General features: G+C 44.0%; 1 protein-coding gene across 4 annotated transcripts in view; it reads left to right on the top strand.

Moving 5' to 3' along the window:
• gammaCOP (coat protein (coatomer) gamma) overlaps positions 1 to 19,802 on the top strand; it is a 44,777-nt gene that overhangs the window by 14,424 nt on the left and 10,551 nt on the right. For 2 of the 4 annotated variants that reach the window (XM_050174826.2, XM_050174827.3), the window contains exons 11-21: positions 313 to 514; positions 2,045 to 2,256; positions 2,845 to 2,996; positions 5,063 to 5,227; positions 8,874 to 9,053; positions 11,873 to 11,998; positions 14,517 to 14,546; positions 15,395 to 15,448; positions 17,856 to 17,915; positions 17,992 to 18,137; positions 18,809 to 18,980. In XM_050174826.2, coding sequence (XP_050030783.1) covers positions 313 to 514; positions 2,045 to 2,256; positions 2,845 to 2,996; positions 5,063 to 5,227; positions 8,874 to 9,053; positions 11,873 to 11,998; positions 14,517 to 14,546; positions 15,395 to 15,448; positions 17,856 to 17,915; positions 17,992 to 18,137; positions 18,809 to 18,980 — 1,499 coding nt within the window. The remainder of the gene's footprint in view (positions 1 to 312; positions 515 to 2,044; positions 2,257 to 2,844; positions 2,997 to 5,062; positions 5,228 to 8,873; positions 9,054 to 11,872; positions 11,999 to 14,516; positions 14,547 to 15,394; positions 15,449 to 17,855; positions 17,916 to 17,991; positions 18,138 to 18,808; positions 18,981 to 19,802) is intronic. The other 2 variants (XM_050174829.2, XM_050174830.2) reach the window with 2 other exon arrangements.

The raw sequence follows: 19,802 nt of genomic DNA on the forward strand, positions 1-19,802 counted from the left end.
CGTTCTAATTTTATGCTAGTTTGCTTTACTTAATTTTTCAGATAATTTTCGAAGAATTAGTTCCTCCTGATTTTGCTCCGTATCTTCTGAATAATAGTACCAGTCCTATCCCGTGGTTACCTCATGTCCTCGCTTACAAAATGCTCACTTCATAATACATGTGGAACCTTGGGACATGTTGAAGCACTAATCTTTTAGCTTAGCTTGTCTTTGTATTTCCCTTACCTTTCATTTAAAGTACAGCTGTGCCTATTTTGGACGTTCTAGATTTGTGGACTGTGTTTTAAATGGCTTGTCTTTTCATTGTTGCAGACCAGAGAGCCCCATGTTTGCATTTGTGGAAAGCTGCCTACGGCACAAAAGCGAGATGGTTATCTACGAGGCAGCGCATGCCATCGTCAACCTGCGGTCGACCACCACCCGTGAGCTCACACCAGCCGTGTCTGTGCTCCAGCTCTTCTGCAGCTCGCCCAAGCCCACGCTGCGTTTTGCAGCTGTTCGCACGCTGAACAAGGCAAGGCCACATTTGGTGATGCGTGGAAAACGTTTGCTCAGCAACGAATGTGCATTGGCAACCCCCTAACCCTTTTCATCGACTGGTTCCAATGAGCTTTCCATTGTGTAGAACTAGAGGCGGTGCTTGCCATGAGAACAGCTGAACATTCAGGTGAAAACTCGCGTGCCCTTCTTTCCCAGCCAGCCAGTCTTCCTTCCAGCAGAGATGGTGTCATAGCCCTTGCCTACCGTGTCAACAAATCCTGCTTGCAGTGCACAGATATACAGCAGCAAGACAAATCACTCATCGGCATTCCTGCGAAACACTGGCCGCACTATAACACCACTAGAAATTCTCCATGCAGCAAGAAAGGAAGTGAGAAATAAACAGAGGCAAGAGGTTATCACAGTGTAAATGTCACATGTGGCCTCAGCTCTAGTATGGGAGAAAACAGGGGTATAAGTCATTCTGGTTGCAGCTATTAAAGATAGTGTCAGTTGTGACTCGGGTAGCTTGCTTCCTGGAAGCTGTGTAACTGGACCAAAATTTCCATAAAATCTGGTGTTTTTGACCTAAGTCGGTATACTCATGAGTACACGTGAGGTGGAGTAGATGTGGGTATGAACTGAGTGTGTGATTGGACATGAATTTGAACACGAGCGAGTGTGAGAGGACAGGAGTGTGGAGGGAAAGTGAGTGCACATCCTTAAAAAAATGCAGTCAGCTGGTGCAGTCAGTTAAGCATTAGGAGCTGCATAACTGCAAGCTGCAAAGAGTAGCCTCACAACTTTCAGCTACACAGTTCAGTTACAACTTAAAGTTGTGAAGTGTAGCCTTAAAACTTCCAGTGCATGCAGTATAACCAAAGTTTTTGTCAGGGTCTGGTTTGGGGCCTTTTAGAATTGCGAAACTCAGCTACGAGGCAACTGAGCTTTGCTAGGAAGCCCATCTCTTGATGGCAAGAGGCAAATATTTATTAGTATTGAATATTAATTCAGTGCAATAAAAGGAAATAGCAGTGATGGTGCAGATAGGTAAAACAACAGTGAGAAAGCTTATCTGGGGATTTTAGATTCAGTAGTCTTATCCACAGCAACAATGCATTTCCACATGGCATATCTGTGCAAACATGGCTCCTGGTTTATGTGCATATTGTCTCTTGGTGTGGCACATTGCACCTTAATTAGAATATTTGTCAGAGTGCATGGGACGATTATAGAACTATGGTAATCAGAACCATCACTGCACAAGAGATAATGTGTCACTGGGAAGTGCTTATGCTTGGGCCGCAGCACTTGTGCAAAGGTTCCTACGTGGACTTGAGTTGTGGTAATGGAGTGCCCATCGCACTATGCTAGTAGGCCTTATTTTAAGCCAGTTCATTTAGATAGTTTGTGCACCATTAGTTTTGTGTTATGACCTTAACATATTTATTCATATTTTAGTTAATAAAGGTACCTGCGACTTTATACTTGTGGTCATGTTATTCTTCTGAGGGTATAGTATTGTCCTAGCAGTGATGGCTTGGTGGAACTTTCTCAAAATTAGGTGGCAATGGCACACCCGGCAGCAGTCACAGCATGCAACCTGGACTTGGAGAACCTGATCACGGATGTGAACCGATCCATCGCGACACTGGCCATCACAACACTGCTCAAGACGGGCAGCGAGAGCAGCATAGAGCGGCTCATGAAGCAGATCACCTCCTTCATGTCTGACATATCTGACGAGTTCAAGATTGTTGTCGTCCACGCAATCCGGTGAGCTTGGCTTTGTTTTATTCTCTCTGGGAGACAGGTCTACAAAATAAAGTAGTGGAGCTGCGATTTCGGGTACACGAACATGCCACTGAGCTGCATGGCAGAGCAATTGCAGGGTCATCATCACGCATGAAAATGATACACAATGATCGTAGACGGGGTGTGCATGATTTGTTTAAGTTATTAAGAAGGATTGGAGAAACTGAGAGGCTCGGTTTATTGTTTGTAACCACCATATGTGGCCAACAGATGACGCAAACAGGTAATGCAATTGCCTGTTCGTCATAGTCTTTGACATAGTTTGAACACCTCTGATCTGCCATTATTGCTAGGATTGTTCGCCTGACACAGAGTCTAATAAGAAGAATAGAAAATTGAATGGAGCACTACGAAATATGGGCCCTGTGTACAACCTTGGTTTAGCAGTCCCAGTAAATGTTACATCTTGCATTTACAGTGCGTTGCTGCAAGCAGGGCAAATTCACAGTAACTGAGGTCATGCTGATTGTGTGTTATTCTTGCTGGTGCATGTTAGGAGCATTCTGGTGCGATTGTGCACCAACCACGATGCCACCTTCTCCATTGCAGGTCGCTGTGCCAAAAGTTTCCCCGCAAGTTGCTGGTGTTGATGACATTCCTGGCATCAATGCTGCGGGATGAGGGTGGCTTTGAGTACAAGAAGGCCATTGTAGACACTGTCATTCACATCATTGAGGACAACCCAGAGGCGAAAGATGTTGGTGAGGTCTTAGTATTAGTTTTATTAATTCAAGCCAGTGGTTCTAGCCAACTGAAGTTGTATGTAATAGCCAGAGAACGCCCTTGATTATATGAAGGTGTCTTTCAATACGTGGAGCTTTAGTTTCAGAAGAAGCGGCCATGCCCAGCGTTTGGTGTTATATTAATGTACAGTAGTTTGTGTGGTTTGTAAAGTTGACATGACCTATATATAGACAATGTATAATGGTGATCCAGCAAGCTTTTGTCTCTGCCAGGTGAGCTTTTGGACAATGCCGTGCTCCCATAAATTGAGTAAACTTGCTCTTGTGCAATATAGTTACAATTTGTTACTGATGCGATCACAAAAGTCTTGGTTAACAGTAAATTGTGCTTTGTGTGAACAAAATCATTTGTGAAGTTATGAAGCAGTACATCCAAGGGTGTCAAGCATGGCAGACGTTGTGTGACTAAAATACTACAACTGACTCACCTAGAAAAAAAATTTAGCTGCATGTTTGCACATGGCGCATTTGTGCTCAAACGTATGCATGTAGAGAACTTTCATCACTGATGTATCTTAGTGGTTTAGTTGGAGAAGCTGCATAGGTCACAAGTGTAAACAGAAAATTAGGCAGGTTCCTTGAAGCAGATCTGTTTATGCAGTTGACCTGCCTCACTGTCATTCCTGTAAGCAGAGTTTCCTACGTACATTGCTAGAGAAAATCTGTCACTACGTGTCCACGGGAGGGTGCTACAAGCTTAGGAATGATGGATAGTATAGATGGACTTGTTCAAAGTTCGTCTTTCCGACTTCTGTGGCTTTGCAATTGGAACATATTTATCAAAATACATACTGCATTTTACGTGCAGAAATTTGCAATCATAATGCATGCACACTGAGTCTTGTTGCCTCAGTGTGTTTAAAAATTGTGTGGGCTTGTAAATAAAAGTAAAGCGTAATAAATAAGGTGAAAAAACATATGAGTTAGCAGGCATGGAATTTAGACAAGTCCATATACAGTAAAACCTTGTTAATTCAGATTTCATGAGACTGAAAAAAATGTCTAAATTAAATGAATGTCAAATTATCGAGGGTATCAAGAAAACAAACAAATGCATACTATGTTAACATGCTTTTATTTAATGAATGAGCAAATCCTGTTTCTATATTGTACGAAAGCAGTGCACAAGCGGCAGTTCTTGTCATTGCAGGACTGACATGCTCTCGTAGCTACGAAGGTCTCGCAAAGCTTCCTTCACAGTGCAGCCACAATTCGTGGCTTTATCTGAGACGCTTTTCACTCACGCATGAAAATCTCAATTATTTTTTCACTAGTGAGCTGGTCGCCAGCAGATAGTCCGTCCATTGCACTGTAGCCACTGCTCTTCATTCTCCACAGCTTTGCACCTAGTGAAAACAAAACTACTCTTTCCTGAAACCACTGTAGACAAAACCACGACCGCTATTGATGCAATCATGGATGGTGACTACGGAGTTATGAAGGTTCCTGGCCGACGCATGCACCGACTCAAAATGATACTACTGTTTTCCTGCCACCACTGTGGATAAAACCATAGTGGCTCTCGATGCGATCATGAATGGGGACTGCGCAGTTATGAAGGCGTGTGGCAAATGTAGCATTATGCGCAGCAGTGAACGCAAGAATAAAGGCTTCACAAATAGGCACAAAGCATTGCTGTCATTCACGTATGATTTCCGTTGTTGACTGTGGCAATGCGGACCCTGACAGTTTGTTTCAATTGGACGCTAGCACCGTTCTTGCTCTCTCGCGGTGCTCACTAAGCTCTGAGAGTTGGCCGAATTAACCAATGTGCAGCTAAATACGTCCGAATCAACGAGTTTGATTGCATTAAGTAATGCATACACCTGCTGGAACGAGAGGACAAGTTCGAATTATCTGATTTTCTGAATTAACGAGGCCTTACTGTACTTCACATGTTATTCCCTTGGTAGCTATTCCCTCAGAGCACCAGTGTTCCTTTTAGTGGTGTAAGTTTGGAAACTCGTGCCTGCAAGCACCTGCTGCATTGTGAGTGAACCATCTCTTCCATATATGACCTGCAGGGCTGTCGCACCTGTGTGAATTCATTGAGGACTGCGAGCACACAAGCCTGGCGGTGCGCATCCTCTGCCTGCTCGGCCGTGAGGGACCCCAGGGATCCACGCCATCCCGTTACATCCGCTTCATGTACAACCGGCTCATCCTGGAGAACTCGCCTGTGCGCGCCGGTGAGTCTCTTTCATGCTGCAGTGCTACTAGGTGGCCAAGTTTACCCCTGTGAGGGTCACATCCTTTCATTCCAGGTTTAAATTCTTCATAGTGGCTTATTTAAAAGAAAAAACAAGCCAATATATTTTTTAGCTGACAAAAAGCTACAAAATTTGTAAAAATGTGCATATGTTATACATGGTTGATTGTTTAATACCATATTTACTTGCAAAATGATCGCACTTTTTTGTCAACAGAATTGACGCAAATTCAGGGGTGTGATCATTACATGGGTTGAATTTTCCGCGAAAAGAAAAAATTTTTTTTTTCATCTCACGTTTGCTGTGGGATAACAGGTCAACAAACAGGCGGCTGCCGCTGTAACAGTGTGGGACACCAAAACAAAAATGCAAGCTGAACGCGATTTTTTTTCTTCTCGCGAGTACATTATATGCGTTGAAATAGTTTCTTCCATATTAGTAATGCATAATATTGTTAATATTGGCAAGTTTGTGGCAATAACATAGCCATGTCCACTTTGAGGGGACAGAAACAGTCAGGTGCGCTTAGCTGCCAGTGACATAGAACTCATGATGGGCATGCTGTGAAAACTGCGAAAGAGGCATTTTTCTTCACTACTATCCTAATACGGCATGTTTCCGCTAAGGGTGGATGAATATCTTAGCTGTATTATAAGTATCGGCATATGAATAGGCTACACTTTTAACGTATCAATGTAAATGTGGCTACTATCGTTGCCGCTCGCGATTTGTTGCGTGCCCACGAGTGCAGACGAGAGGGAGCGAAAGGCGCCTTTTTTGTTGTTGTTGTTGACCACAACCATTATAAAGCTAAGGCAAGTTTGGTTGTAGTTTTTTTTTTTCACGGAAGTGCGGAAAGTGACAAAAGGAATGAAATGGGGCATCTGCTTAAGAACCTGTTTGGTGCGTGCAGACTGCTTGGTACGTCTTGAAGAGTCATTCGCGTAGCATTCGACAGATGGTAAGCGCGATCATCATTAGCTAGACTTGGCACACGACATATTGCTTTGGCAAGTTCTGGGTGCGATCATTACACGGGGAAAGAAAAAAATTGAATTTTGATGACAAAATTCAGGGGTGCAATCATTATGCAAGTGTCATCATGCAAGTAAATATGGCATGTGGGTAAATTAGCGTAATTAATTTTTTACAGATATCATAAAATTTACCCAACTTAATTTTCAATACAAGCTTCGCATGACTGCAGCTTGTATATTATAACATTCCATTTCATTTTCCATCTTTATCGTGTTGTGCTGAGGGTGGGATTACAGCAAAAGTCGCAGTACCAGAGCTCTCCAACTCACGTCCAAACCAATGACGAGGGGTAAGAAGATTGGAAAGTGAAGTGCACCACTAGAGTATACACGAAAGTAAAGCATTCTATGTGAATGCCAACATGCATGTACGGTCAACCATAAAAGTTTATATGGACTACGGGATCTCGGAAAACATTCAATTTTCGAGCAGCCTGTAACAGTGCCGTATAATGCTGAATATAGGTCGACCCCCTTACCTTGAAGCAAAGAAGTCAGCATAAAAATTATAAGGCACAAAACTTTGTTTTATTTACTGGTTCCACCAGACTCGTTGCCTGCTCATTCGTTCGAGCTGTCTGAACTCTTGTCCGAAAACGACTGCTTCTCACTGGCTGCGTCCCACAACATGTCGACCTCAGTGCCGCCCTAGGAATTGCTAATGCAACATTTCTTGAATGCCCACACCTGCACATCGTCGGGCAGCGAGCGCCGAACCTGCGAAACCCATGTGGCCACAGTGGCAAGAGGCGGCCTGCGCAGCCTGTAGGTTGGGGTCTTCGGGCTGTCACCAGCCATCCACTGATTATACAGTTCATGCACACAGTCTTTAAAGGGCTTGTTGAGCATGGCGTCCAGCGGCTGTGGAATGACGGCGAGCTCCGTCCTCCCGTCGCGGAGTGCCTGCTTCACACCTGTGGTCAAGTGCCCAAAAAAGGCATCCAAGACTAGCATGCTCAGACAATGCACGAATGTACTGGGCCGCCGATTCCAGATGGTATAGATCCGGTTGACCATGAGGGCCTCGTCCATGTAGCCCTTTTCGTTCACGCGGACGACAACGTCCCGCGGGAAAGCCTCTTTTGGCAGCGTCTTCCACTTGAAGATTATATATGGGGGCAGCTTTCTGCCACCTGCAGTGCACCCGAGCATCACCGTGAAGCTCAAATGCTCGTTCCCCTACGAAAGAAGCTCGACTTCCTTCGTGGTACATTGTCCACCACAGTGTGCAGACGGCATGTCGAACCACACCAGCGTTTCATCGGTGTTGCCGATCTGTCCCAGCATATAGGCATGCTGCTGCCGGAGATGGATAACATAGTGTTGGAATTCGACCAGCTTGTCCTCGCATGCCTTCGGCAGCTTCTGGCAGATTGATGTGCGCCGGCGAAGTGTGAATCCTTTGCGTCACATGAAAGTAAATGGAGTCCTTGAATTGCTCCTTGGACAGTCCAGATTCACAGGCGAGCTTGATAGCTTTGATGCAGATGAGCGGAGATCATGCGGATGCGGATGCCGCTGTCACTGCCAAGAATCTGGCATGATGCTCGCGGATGAAATCCGCCACCTTGTATTCGAGCTCAGGGTGCATCGCGTGGCCCCCGCGAGAGGACGTCTTCCGCGCATTGCAGGCGGACAGCTTGACTTTCTGCGTTCGCCAGTACCGGATGCATTTTTCCAAGACGGCAAAGTGCCGCTGGGCAGACATGTTCCCATTCACTTCAGCGTATTCAATCACTTTCTTTTTAAATGCCGTGGTGAACTGATGTCGAGTGCCAGTACTCATTTTGCGGGTTGTCCCGAAATGAACAACGGCAGTAATGATTGCTGCACAAAAGGGGAAGATGGCATCGCAAGCTGAATATCTGTTTCCACAGATATTCAGCTTTTTCTCAGATTTCGTGTTCTGTAAAATTTTGTGGTTGACTATATGTTTGTGACTACATGAGACTTGTTTCTGCCACTGTAAATGTATGACTGTGACCCTCAAAGGGTTAATATTTATGACTGGCACTTTAACGTCTGTGCTGTCCAGAGGCGGTAAAATTTGGAAATGAGCTACTTAGTGATCAATTGTTTGCAAATTCACAGTGCAGAAACAGACAGTCATTAAAAATGGTAACTGCTGCTCTATTTGGGTGTTGTCGTAAAAATGCTCATGTACCATGCTTTGGGTGTAAGCTAAAAAAAACCCTGGTTGTCAAAATTAGTCCGAAGCCTTCTGCTACGCGTCTCTCATGATAACACAGTGTGTAGTTTTGGACATTAAACCCTGTAATATTTTAACATTTAAGCTTGTTGCTTGCTGAACCAGTTGGTTGTGGTTTCTTGATACATATCAATGCAGTAAAATAAAGGACAAGAAGAGGACAGGACAGGTGCAAACTTAAACTGGTTCAATTCGAGGTCAGATTCTGAAACGCAAAAATGCACGTGCACTCTGTAGTCAAGCACCCATCACAGCAGCGTGTCGACCAGCACTACATTTATTGTCAAAAATACGAACGTTTATCAAACAAGCATATCACAAATGTGTCACTAGGTCCTACTGCGCATAAGGCTGATGGAATTTGTGTCCCTGTGCTCAGCTGCGGTGAGTGCCCTAGCCAGATTCGGGGCGCACTGTGAAGACCTGCTGCCCAACATCCTGGTGCTGCTTGAGCGCTCGCTCCTCGACACGGATGACGAGGTGCGTGACCGGGCTGCCTACTTCCTGCACGTGCTGAGGCAGCGGCAGAAGTCCCTGGGCATTCGCTACATCCTCGACGGTGAGAGATGGAACTTGAGTCATTTTCGAGAACACGCACGTTTGGTGTAAAGAGCTTATAGACCCAAAGATCGGAGAAAATTAATTTGGTAGATCTCACAGATATGTGGGAATCAGCGTCAAGTGAAGCTTTCTTTGATGTTTACGCAGGTGTTGAAACAAATGCTACGCAAATGTAACACTAATAATGCAAATGTTTTGGCAGAATGATGCAAATGCAGTACAATTTTTATGCAAATGTAACAGAATAATTTAAATTTAACACACAAGGCAAATGTTTTATCTAGGTGAGGAGTTCGTTTCAATTTGATGCAACTGCACATTAAATTAGTGGGCAGTATATAGTATGTAGTGTACAGCCGAACCTCGATATATTGAACAGTGTGGTGATCACGAAATAGTTCAATATAGCCAGAAGTTGATATATAAAATCGCTTAAAAAGCGCATCAAAAGCTTCTGAAAATCAATCAAAGAACAAAGGGCATGATTGGGGATTGTTCGGAGCGTGCGCTCGGTTGGGCTGCGCACAATTGGCCTGGGCTGTGCCGACTACGTCAGCCGTGAGCTAGTTGGCTAGCTAGGCTAGTTGCTTGCGGTGCAAGCAACTAGCCTAGGCCGCGCCGACTTCGTCAGCTGCGCGAAGTCAGCGTGGCCTAGGCCAATCTCGCGCGGCTCAACCGAACATGCGCTCTGAACAACGATCCCCGATTGGGCCCCAATTGTGGCACAGTAAATACTCACTTGAAGCTTCACACAAAGTATTTATTTGGCTGAAAGTACTGCAGGAGCGTAGCCTGCTTCTTATTGGCAGCTGCGTGCTTAAACACGTAGTCCTCAACGTAGTCTAAACGATCCACAAGCGATAGGCTGGTGCCCTCTATTGCGCCGCAGTAGTGGTATAGAGGTGCCAAAGCAGCTACAGCCTCAGTTGAAGATGGGAGCGGGGCAGCATCAGTGCTTGCGTGATCAACCTCGGCAGCGTCTTCGTTTGGCCGCTACTTCTGCTGCAACCTCCACGTCCGTCAATCGAAGCATATTGAAACATTGTCAACAACAAAGTATTAAGTGGCATCTGCCAAAGCATCTATGAGTGAGCCCAGCGAGTGCGCGCTGTCGCACGTCTTTGCGGATGCAAACCGCCAGTCCTCGCGAGGCGCAGCAGGCGCAGAGCACAGCACCAAGGAGGAGTCAATGCGACAAATGCAGTGCGTCATTGACGTTGTCGAACTAGCCAAGTCGCCACGTGCGTATGCCACTACATTCAAATGGCACCCTCGGTGCAATCGATGTGTGCAGCTATAGTGCGCAGCAGGCAGGAATGCTTATCGCGCCACCGCTCTCTTCAAGGGTGTTGCAGGAAAGCTCACCACCTGTCAACAGAGTGCACGTGGCCTGGGCTGGTGAAGTTCGATATATCCATTTTACGTCCGACCCTGTTAGAAATAAAAAAATTAAAAATGCATGCGATTTTCCAGTTGCTATAGAAAGTGTTCGATATATGCGATAATTCTATATATCCATGTTCGATATATCGAGGTTTGACTGTAGTATGTAATGGTCTAGTGGGTAGCGTGGAAGTGTCTACAGGCCTGTGTCTACTCTGTAAGAGAGTTGCCAGCACCTGAAAAGTGTGGGGAAGAGGCAAGGACAGCTTCACTTTAAGTTTGCTTTTTCCACAGGCTTGGTATGCAGCCAGGCACTATGTGAACAACAGTATTGCTTTTTACTGGCTCCAGTCGAAACTTATCAGATATTCAGTGTTTTCTTGGATTCCAATAGTCCGCATACTTTTAACTGCAACTGTACAGCAATGCATGTTTGACTGAGGTGCATGTATTGCATTGTAAGTCCTGCATCATCTTGGAGGAAGCAGTTGCTTCTAATTATAAAGAAACGGGGTCCATGCACCACACATTGTTTAACTTTGATAAATCGAATGAGGAGCAGGAGAGAAAAGACCTAAAGTAAAACAAGTGCATTATAAAGGATAAGGTATCTAGCTAACTTAAACCAATCCTCTGTGTATCTCCTATATCCTCTATATAAGTCTTGTAAGTTTCTAAGTATCTAATATGAGGGCACAGTGGCTATGCAGTTGTGCATTCGAGTGTGCTGTCGCAAGTAGATACACAACCAAAGAAGTGACAAACACTGTATTGGCTAGGACACAAAGATAGTAAAAATTACCTTGATATCTGCTGCTGCTGCATGTCCTGTGGCCAAGGTGTAGGTCAGGGTTGTAAACACCAGCCACTCAGCACGTGTCATACCCCTTGGTAGAAGTGCGAGCATAGTGCCATGTTGTGGGTGGCGGCATTATTGTAGCGGAGGGGTGGAAAGGGTGTCATTCACTTGATTCCACATTGCACTGTGCGGCGTGTTGGGAGCAGTAATATCACAGAGTTCAGGTGCGATTTGAAGCATTGTAGTATGGCAGTCTAAGTGAATCAACACTTGTTTGTGTTGCACTGTTTGCAAACTTGCATTCTGTATTTCTTGTGACCTAACATGAGCCAAACAAGACGGAGAATTGCAGGAAGATGGAGGCTTTAAGCAATCAACAGTAGTCAAACAAAGAATATTACTGGAGACAACTTTTCGACAAGTGGACTTGTCTTCATCTGAGCAATAACTCACAGCAGGAGCAACCGTCCTGTTGAAGATCACTGTACATGTCGAAACATTGGCTCCAGCAACATTCCCTGTGCGACCACCTCTGATTATGTCACATTATACCTCGTGCAAGCATAACCTTTGCTTACTGACGATGAAAGGCTTCACTAATGAATTTGATTCTATGTGTTATGTAACATTCACAGGGCTGCAGGTTTCTATAGTGGGTCTTGAGAAGGCACTACAGCATTATGTGGCCGAGCCAAGTGATGTTCCCTTCGACATCAACAGCGTTCCCATCGCCACGCAGCCTGTGGAGAAGAAAACACAAGGTAATTGCCTTTCTTGCGTAGGTTTCAGTCCTACAGAGAGTTTCTTTTGTGTCGGATAGGTCCTTAGTCCACTTAATAGGCCTTCGTGCCAACCTTGAATTTTAAAACATCATGCTAGACTAGGTCATCTTCCAGTGACCATAACTGTCCTACTGATTCTGCTTGTTTGTGCTAACATAAAAAGTAAAAGATAATTTTAAGGAAATATATCTGTTGAGAGATTGGGTCATTCTCAATGATTCTTATTATTGCGATAGCAACTCTATGGACAATCCAGGCACATTTCTGCCATCGACACCGTAATGTTCCGTATAAAGTCCGAGCACGATAACATCGTCACTTCGCGCTGTATGCTGCATGTGCGAGTAAAACATGCGAGGGTCACCCGGTGATCACGGCTCGATCTCGCATGCACAAGGCAGGAATGCCGGGAGGAAGCGCGCCATCTTCCATAGTGCGCGAGGTATGGGGAGGGGGAGGGACGCGGACAAGGGGGGGGGGTTCTACTCTGGCGGCTGCTGCGTATGATGCGGGGGCTGTATCTTGAAAGCAGTCTGCGATGTGGATAAAGTGTGGGGTCGTGTGGGCCTCATCTTCAAAGTGATCTTCGATGTGGACAAAGTATGCCAGTGCTAGTAGCTTTGCATGCGCTGTGCTTTCGATGCTTAGTTCGTGTTGAAGCGAGAGGCAGCACGAAGGTCAATTTGCTCGCTGCCGCTCTTCGTCACTCCAGCATTTTGACAGCAAGTTTCCGCCGTCAGCGAGTGAGATGTGTTCATGTTTACCTGTGCGTACGTGACACCATGCTTGTGAATTTAATTAGTAACCAAATGTTTAAATGTTTATACAGCCCATCTTTATTATCCAGTTTATCCAGCCCAGTTTATTATCCCATCTTTGTATAGCTGTCTACTAATTTGCTATCGCAATCGATGCTTCGCCTTTCGGGTGAAACAGCAACTTTTCATTTCTTGCATGTGAAATTACTCTCGGAGTCTCTGCTTATCAGAAAATCAAAGCAAAATTTAAGTGAAAGAAAGGGGGAAAATCAATACATTTGATGCAGTTTAGTTGGATTAAGGCATCACAAATTTGGGTGTAGTTTAGTGGTTGTCTCTAGATGTTAAAACAGGTGGCTGCCACTAGAGTTCTTAGAAATGGGGAGGGGGGTGCAAGAAAGGTACCCATTTCCCATGTTGCCATGGCAACCCTTCATGACATGCAGGTGTATTCTTGTAGTAACTGACTAGCTTTTAGTTTTAATGCATAGTCATTTCAATAGTACTGCCTGAGGTTCTACGAAAATGATGTTTCACACCCATATACAGTAGACTTCAATTAATTCAACTCCTGTTCATTCGATTTTTCAGTTAATTAGATCCCGACCACAGGTCCCGGTCGTCACCCATGCCCTTTTATAAGCCCAAACGTTTGTTATGTTATCCTAAAATTGACCTTCGCCAGATAATTCGAACTTGACCAGTAAGCATGCACACGCCTGATCCCTATGATGGCCCCAATACATAGTTCACTAGGGTTGAGGATTGGGCGAGTTGGTATTACGTTCTAAAACTCGTACAGCGCAACATAGAAAGGCTCGGCTTGTTTCTTCCTTTTTATGTTGTGCTGTACCAGTTTTAGACCCCAATAGTGACCCTAATAGTGTCAGTGTCTGCCTCAGTGGAGCTTAGGGGACAGTGAATGCATTGAACACACATCTTTCCTGTCGAAAACACCTATTTTCGGCCTGCCCTATGCAGATTTTCAAACAGTAACCGTAGCGCACAATGTCTAACTCGCACACTTTATTTAAAAAGAAAGTTGGGTGAAAAATTACCTGGGGCAGGGCAAACGAATGCAAAACCGAAATAGCCTTCGCGGCGATCATATGCTTTACCGCATAACACGGATGTATTGCGGCGAAGCTCACTTTAGGAAACGGGTCGCAATTGTGCAACAAATATTATACTCTAGCCTATTTTTCTTGCTAAAGAATCGGGTGTGCATTAGCTTTCTGATTTGTTTGGGTGCCCTATGCTGTTTGTACATTTCTACTTTGGACACATAAAAAGTGGCGCATGCTTGATTCAGGAAGGTGTTCGAATCGTGCAAATACTGCAAAATGAATCAGTTACGTGTTTTGGTGTTTTTTCTGCATCTTGTTTAATTTGACCTGCTGGATAAGTAAATCAATTTTGTTGGTCGCTTCAGAGTCAAATTAACGGAAGTCGACAGTACTTTAGTGCGTGTTAAGTGCAATTATCTGTTACTACTCAAATAGGTTTGGAGTATACCAGATAACGAAATTCTTCATGGAGAGTTGAAAGAAATGCAAGCAGCATGTATCAACTTCTTTCATACCTTAAGATGAACATTTGTAGCCATGCAGCCACGCGAAGATAGGAGCCCATGTTGTTTTAAGAAATTAGGCTTGCGACTTCGTATTTTGTGAGCCTCTGTACAGTGTACAGCCAAACTGTGAGGCACTGAGCAACCATTTCTGGCTTGTTTTTCACAGCATCTATTGTGGCAGCTGGTACCTTTGGACGTAAGCATTCTTACGATTGTTCCTTGCGTGACTTGCGGTGATTGGAAGGAATGCCGTTCTTTGGGGATGAGTTGTAGAATTGAGAAGGTACAAGGAGTGCCTGTTACTAAGCGCATCAGCTTCTTTTCATTTTATTTGTAGATTACTCTCCTTGCATGAAGGTTGGGGGCTGTGTACAAGGACCTCTTTGTGCAATGCTGGTGGCTGTCCTGTCTCCCATTATGTGCTTGAAATGAATGCTACGCTCACTTTTCAGTGAAGTCCTCAGTGCATGGACCTAACATAGCTCTTCTTTTCGAAATGCCAGTTTACGACAGTAGTGAATAATGTATTGTTAGTCAAAGCTGTGCTTCCTCTTTTGTATTTGGCAAGAAGGTCTGAAAAGCCTGCATAGTTTGGGTGTGTCGTGTTTGTTGCAGCTTGTCGGAGCCCCCTCCCCCTCGCCCCCTAGTCACGCCCCCCCCCCCCCCCCCTAGTCACCCCCCCCCCCCCACTGCGGTGTTTTTCTTACCTCACTGTGCAGTTTCGGGATACTAAAACCCCGAAATTTTTTTAGAGAGGCTTGCCATGACGATTTTCTTATCAGGTCAGTCACTGTCATGAATGACAGGTACTTGAGCACTGTATTTTAGCCGAACATAAACTTGGGCCAATTGGGGTATTGACTGAACGTGATGTAATGTGGTGTGGTGGAGCACTAGACAACCGGAAAGTGCTGTTACTCAAAAGGGCTTTTGGGAATTTGGGCTGTGTCTGTTCTTCTTCTTTTGCATGTGCCTTTCCCTGCTACCTTGTTGTGCATTACTGCCTCACTGCTGTCTCTCCGCATGTTGCCTCCCTCCTTGAAGCGGCCATCAAGATCATTGCGCTTGCACCTGTTCTTGACACCAGCCCACCTGGTGGTCTGCCTTCTTCTTTCTCTCTCTCTCTTTGCTTGCTCTTTTTTTGTGAAATGAAGCACCTCTGTGTCACAGTGTTTGTTGTTGTGCTTGGTAGCCTCATCTAAAACCATTATTTGAAGAAGTATGAAAATCAGAATTTTGATCATTTTTCTTTTTCTTCAGCACGGCTGTCACAATGAGGAAACAGTTAGCCAAAATTGTAGGAAAGTAGTGCAAGGCAAAAATACCGAGTAAGTCTGTGAGGATTCCACTATGCTTTATTATTGGTGGAATTCCTTCCATTTCGAACAAAAGAAAATGAAAGTTAAAAATGTTGACATCTGTGTTTGTATGGCAACATTTTGAGCAGCAATTCTTCGCCTGTAGGTCAGGGATAATTGGCGATTGCAGAAAGACATACTAAATGAGAACTGTCTCATCTGCTCCATTCTATCTGTCTGACTGCTCTGCTGCAGCTTTAATGCTTAATGCTCACTAACAGAACAGTTGGAATCTCTTCTTTTTGTGATGTCTTGTCTGACTGAAGAAATAGGCTGATTGCCATTGTAAGGCAATCATGTTAAGCAATACTGTGCTCTCTCACTCCTAAGTTCCTGCTTTTATTCACTTTTAATGTTAAAGTAGGGTGATGTTCCCACTTAAAGCAAAGTCAAAAGGTTACAGATAAACTACTCATCTGTTTGTAAAATTGTAGGTCTTCATTTAAGAACCTGTCTGGGGAGGAAAAGTATACAGTCAAATTTCATTATGACAGCTGCATCCAGCAGGAAAATACCTTCGTTATATCCAATATTCATTATAAGCACATATCAGTATTTAGTTTTACTTTGCTTTATCCTTCACTTTGTTATATCAATGTTCATTATATCAAAGTTCGACTGTACTGTGTAAGGTTACTCAGGGTTAGGAAAATAGTTCTTTTCTGAACAGTAATCTCAATGAACCAGCCATTCCTTGCGTTATTTCTTTGCTTTTAGTGTTTTCTGTGTCCTCTCACAGGTGGTCTTATAGGTAATAAATTCTGCACTTTTTCTTTTCGTTGGTGCTGTGCATTGTAGTTAAATCCTGCACTAGTTCGGGCCATCATAATGCATGAGTATTTTGCAGCTGCCTGTGCCCAAGTGCTGGCCACTTGTTATAGTTGATTACATGATAGTAAGGTTGTAAGTGCAGCTGCTGTAAATCACTAGCTGCCGATCATCTATCATGAGAGAACTTCAGTAAATGTGGCTATTACTTGAGTTCTTGGCTGTCTTGTACAACTCCAAGGCACTACTTAGAAATTACAGAATCAAAGTCAGCGATGCAAGAGATCTTGTGCTCATTCCAGGCATTGCATCAAATTGTAGGCTTCACTGTGGCATGCTTAGGGACAAACGCTTGGCAGGATTATAGCACTGCTTGAGTACCTTTGAATACCGATACATAATTTTCATAGCCTCCAAAGCCAGCTTGTTAGATATGGCATTTCATTTTCGAGTACAAGATTGTGAGTCTGATTCTCTGCAGTAGTTACTGTATTTATTGATGGGGTTAACATACAATAATGCTCTAGTGCTGGACATTGTATGCTCATTAAAATGTTCATTTGGTCTAGATCAACCTCGGGCCCTCCTTTAGCTCCTATGTTACTTCAGAGCATTAAATCCTGTAATTCTGCCAAAAATCTGTGAATCTTTTGAAACATTCTTGACCTTTACATTCAGCTGAGCTTAGAAGGAGGATGTTGTTTGGAGATCTGGCCATAAAGTTGGTAGTGCAATTCTGAAATCAAGTTAGTCTAATCTAGTTAAGTTGGTAGTGCAATTCTGAAATCAATTTAGTCTAATCTAGTTAAGTTGGTAGTGCAATTCTGAAATCAATTTAGTCTAATCTAGTTAGCAGCTTTGTGGTGTTAGCTCGCTCGCTAAGTCCGTTTCGCATACTTGTCCCACTCATGCACTTCAGAAAAAAAAAAGTATAGTTTACTCATTATTGAAGACATCTTCAAGCTGTCAAACATACACGACAGTTGCTTTAGTTCATAAAAATTCCTTGCGTGATTGCCTTAGAAGTCTTTAAAGGCCTTCGAATTTCTTCCACAAGAACTTCTGTAACCCCTGAAGGCACAGTTATTTGGTAAGCACTTTGTGTCTAGTGTCAAAGAGGGCATCTATCAAGGCTGAGAAGTGCACAGGAACCAACTTGAGAGCTTTGCAAGCCTAATTTTCTGAGACCTGGGGCTGAAAACATAAGACTCCTGATTCTTTGTCTTCGAGCTGCAGTTTTGTTGCTTGTGTGCATAGAAATAAAAAAGTATAGGCCTTAAGAAGGGGATCACTAAAGTGAACGCCAACCACTTAGGTGCAGCTGTATATATGTGGTGAATAAACTCAACTCAAACGCCGGCCTCTTCAACTTGATGCAGAAGCAGTACCCAAGGGCAAACCGGACAAAGTGGCCGCATCTAGGCAAGATCTTTACGCAGGTGAGCCTTGCTGCTGTACCTTAAAAACAGCCCGATGTGGAGGCAGACAAGACGCTAAATGGTTGTGTTGTTGCAGAACAATTGGACACCATTCCCTTGCTCGTGGCACTCAACCTGGGCCCGCTGTTCAAGTCTTCACCTGCTGTGAGCCTCACCGAATCCGAGACGGAGTATGTTGTCAAATGCATCAAACACGTGTACAGCAGGCACATCGTATTACAGGTGAGACTCCTTGCAAGCACGCTATCTTGAGTGTCTTGGTCACAAGTTCAATTCCTAGCCACGGCAGTTGCATTTCGATCTTCTTTAGCTCCTTCAGTCGCAGTGTCCACATTCGTCGGTGTGAATTCTTTTTGCCAATTTTGTCCAGTAGTGGCGAGTAAAAAATCACCGAAACTGACCTGCATGCCTATTATCGTTCTACTTGTTCTATGTTACTCCAATTAACTTCAGATTGCGGACTATTGCTACACGTGACTGCCTTTCTAAAAACATCACCTTTGATAGGTTGTTTGACATCTCGTATTCCGTCAGCAGTGGCAGAGTAGTAATATTCATCATTATACTTGCAGCCAGTGATTAAACTTGTACGTGTGGTTTAGAATGCTTATTCAAATTTTTACGGAAAAAAACTAACAAGAACAAATGGGACATTACTGATGGTGCACTAAGTCAAAATTTAATTGTCCTTTCACAGTGAGGACTTGCTAGAAAATGCAAAAAGGATCTTCCTACTATCTTTGCTTTCTTTCAAGAAAATATGCAGCATTTAGGAGTAAAATTATGTCACTTTGACACATTTATTGACAGTGCATTGTTCACTCTGTATCTGCACCTTGTTTATGTGTACCATATTCCGTGGTGATGCGTTTCCTGCCCTGGTCGCTTTGCAGTTCGATTGTACCAACACACTCAACGACCAGATTCTAGAGAATGTGCGTGTGGCTGTGGAGCCAGCAGAGGGCTTCCATGTTATCGGGGAAGTGCCCTGTTCCAAGCTGGCATACAATGTTCCTGGCACGGCGTATGTCTGCCTTGAAATGGAGCTTGAAGATCCTCTCCTGGGTGTGTACATTTCATGAGTGGCTCTCATTTAGGCATTTCTCGCTTGTGCATTGCTGAGACATCAGTTTGTTTGGGCTGTAAGTAAACAGGACATGACTCGGATGTCTGTCTCAGCATTGACTCCCACGAAAAGCTATGTAATTAGAGCATGCTACCAGTAGAGCTAGAAGGGCAAAAGCAAAAAAAATAACTAAAGGTAGTTGCAGAAAGTTAAACACTTTCTTGGGGATAAAAAATTGACAGTAATTTGGAAAGCATTACATTTTAACCTTGATATAACGAACCTCTATGTTATAAAATTCATGATGCAACAAACTATTATCATTTCCCAATCTCCTCCTTCTTCTTCTTCTTTTCTACTTCCTCATCATCATCATCAGCCTATTTTATGTCCACTGCAGGACAAAGGCCTCTCCCTGCAATCTCTAATTACCCCTGTCCTGCGCCAACCGATTCCAACTACCCCCGCAAATTTCTTAATTTCGTCGCACCACCTAGTCTTCTGCCGTCCTCTACTGCGCTTCCCTTCGCTTGGTACCCATTCTGTCACCATAATGGTCTAACGGTTATCTAATCTGCGCCATTTATTTCTCTTAATGTCAATTAGAATATCTATACCCGTTCGCTCTATGGTCCAAACCGCTCTTTCTGTCTCTTAAAGTTATGCCTAGCAATCTTCGTTCCATCACTCTTTGCGCGGTCCTTGTTCTCAAGCTTCTTTGTCAGTCTCCAAGTCTCTGCCCCATATGTCAGCACCGGTAAAATGCACTGATTGTATACCTTCCTTTTCAATGATAACGGTAAGCTTCCAGTCAGGAGCTT

The sequence above is a fragment of the Dermacentor andersoni genome, chromosome 9 (assembly GCF_023375885.2).
Source record: "Dermacentor andersoni chromosome 9, qqDerAnde1_hic_scaffold, whole genome shotgun sequence".
Lineage (NCBI taxonomy): Eukaryota > Metazoa > Arthropoda > Arachnida > Ixodida > Ixodidae > Dermacentor > Dermacentor andersoni.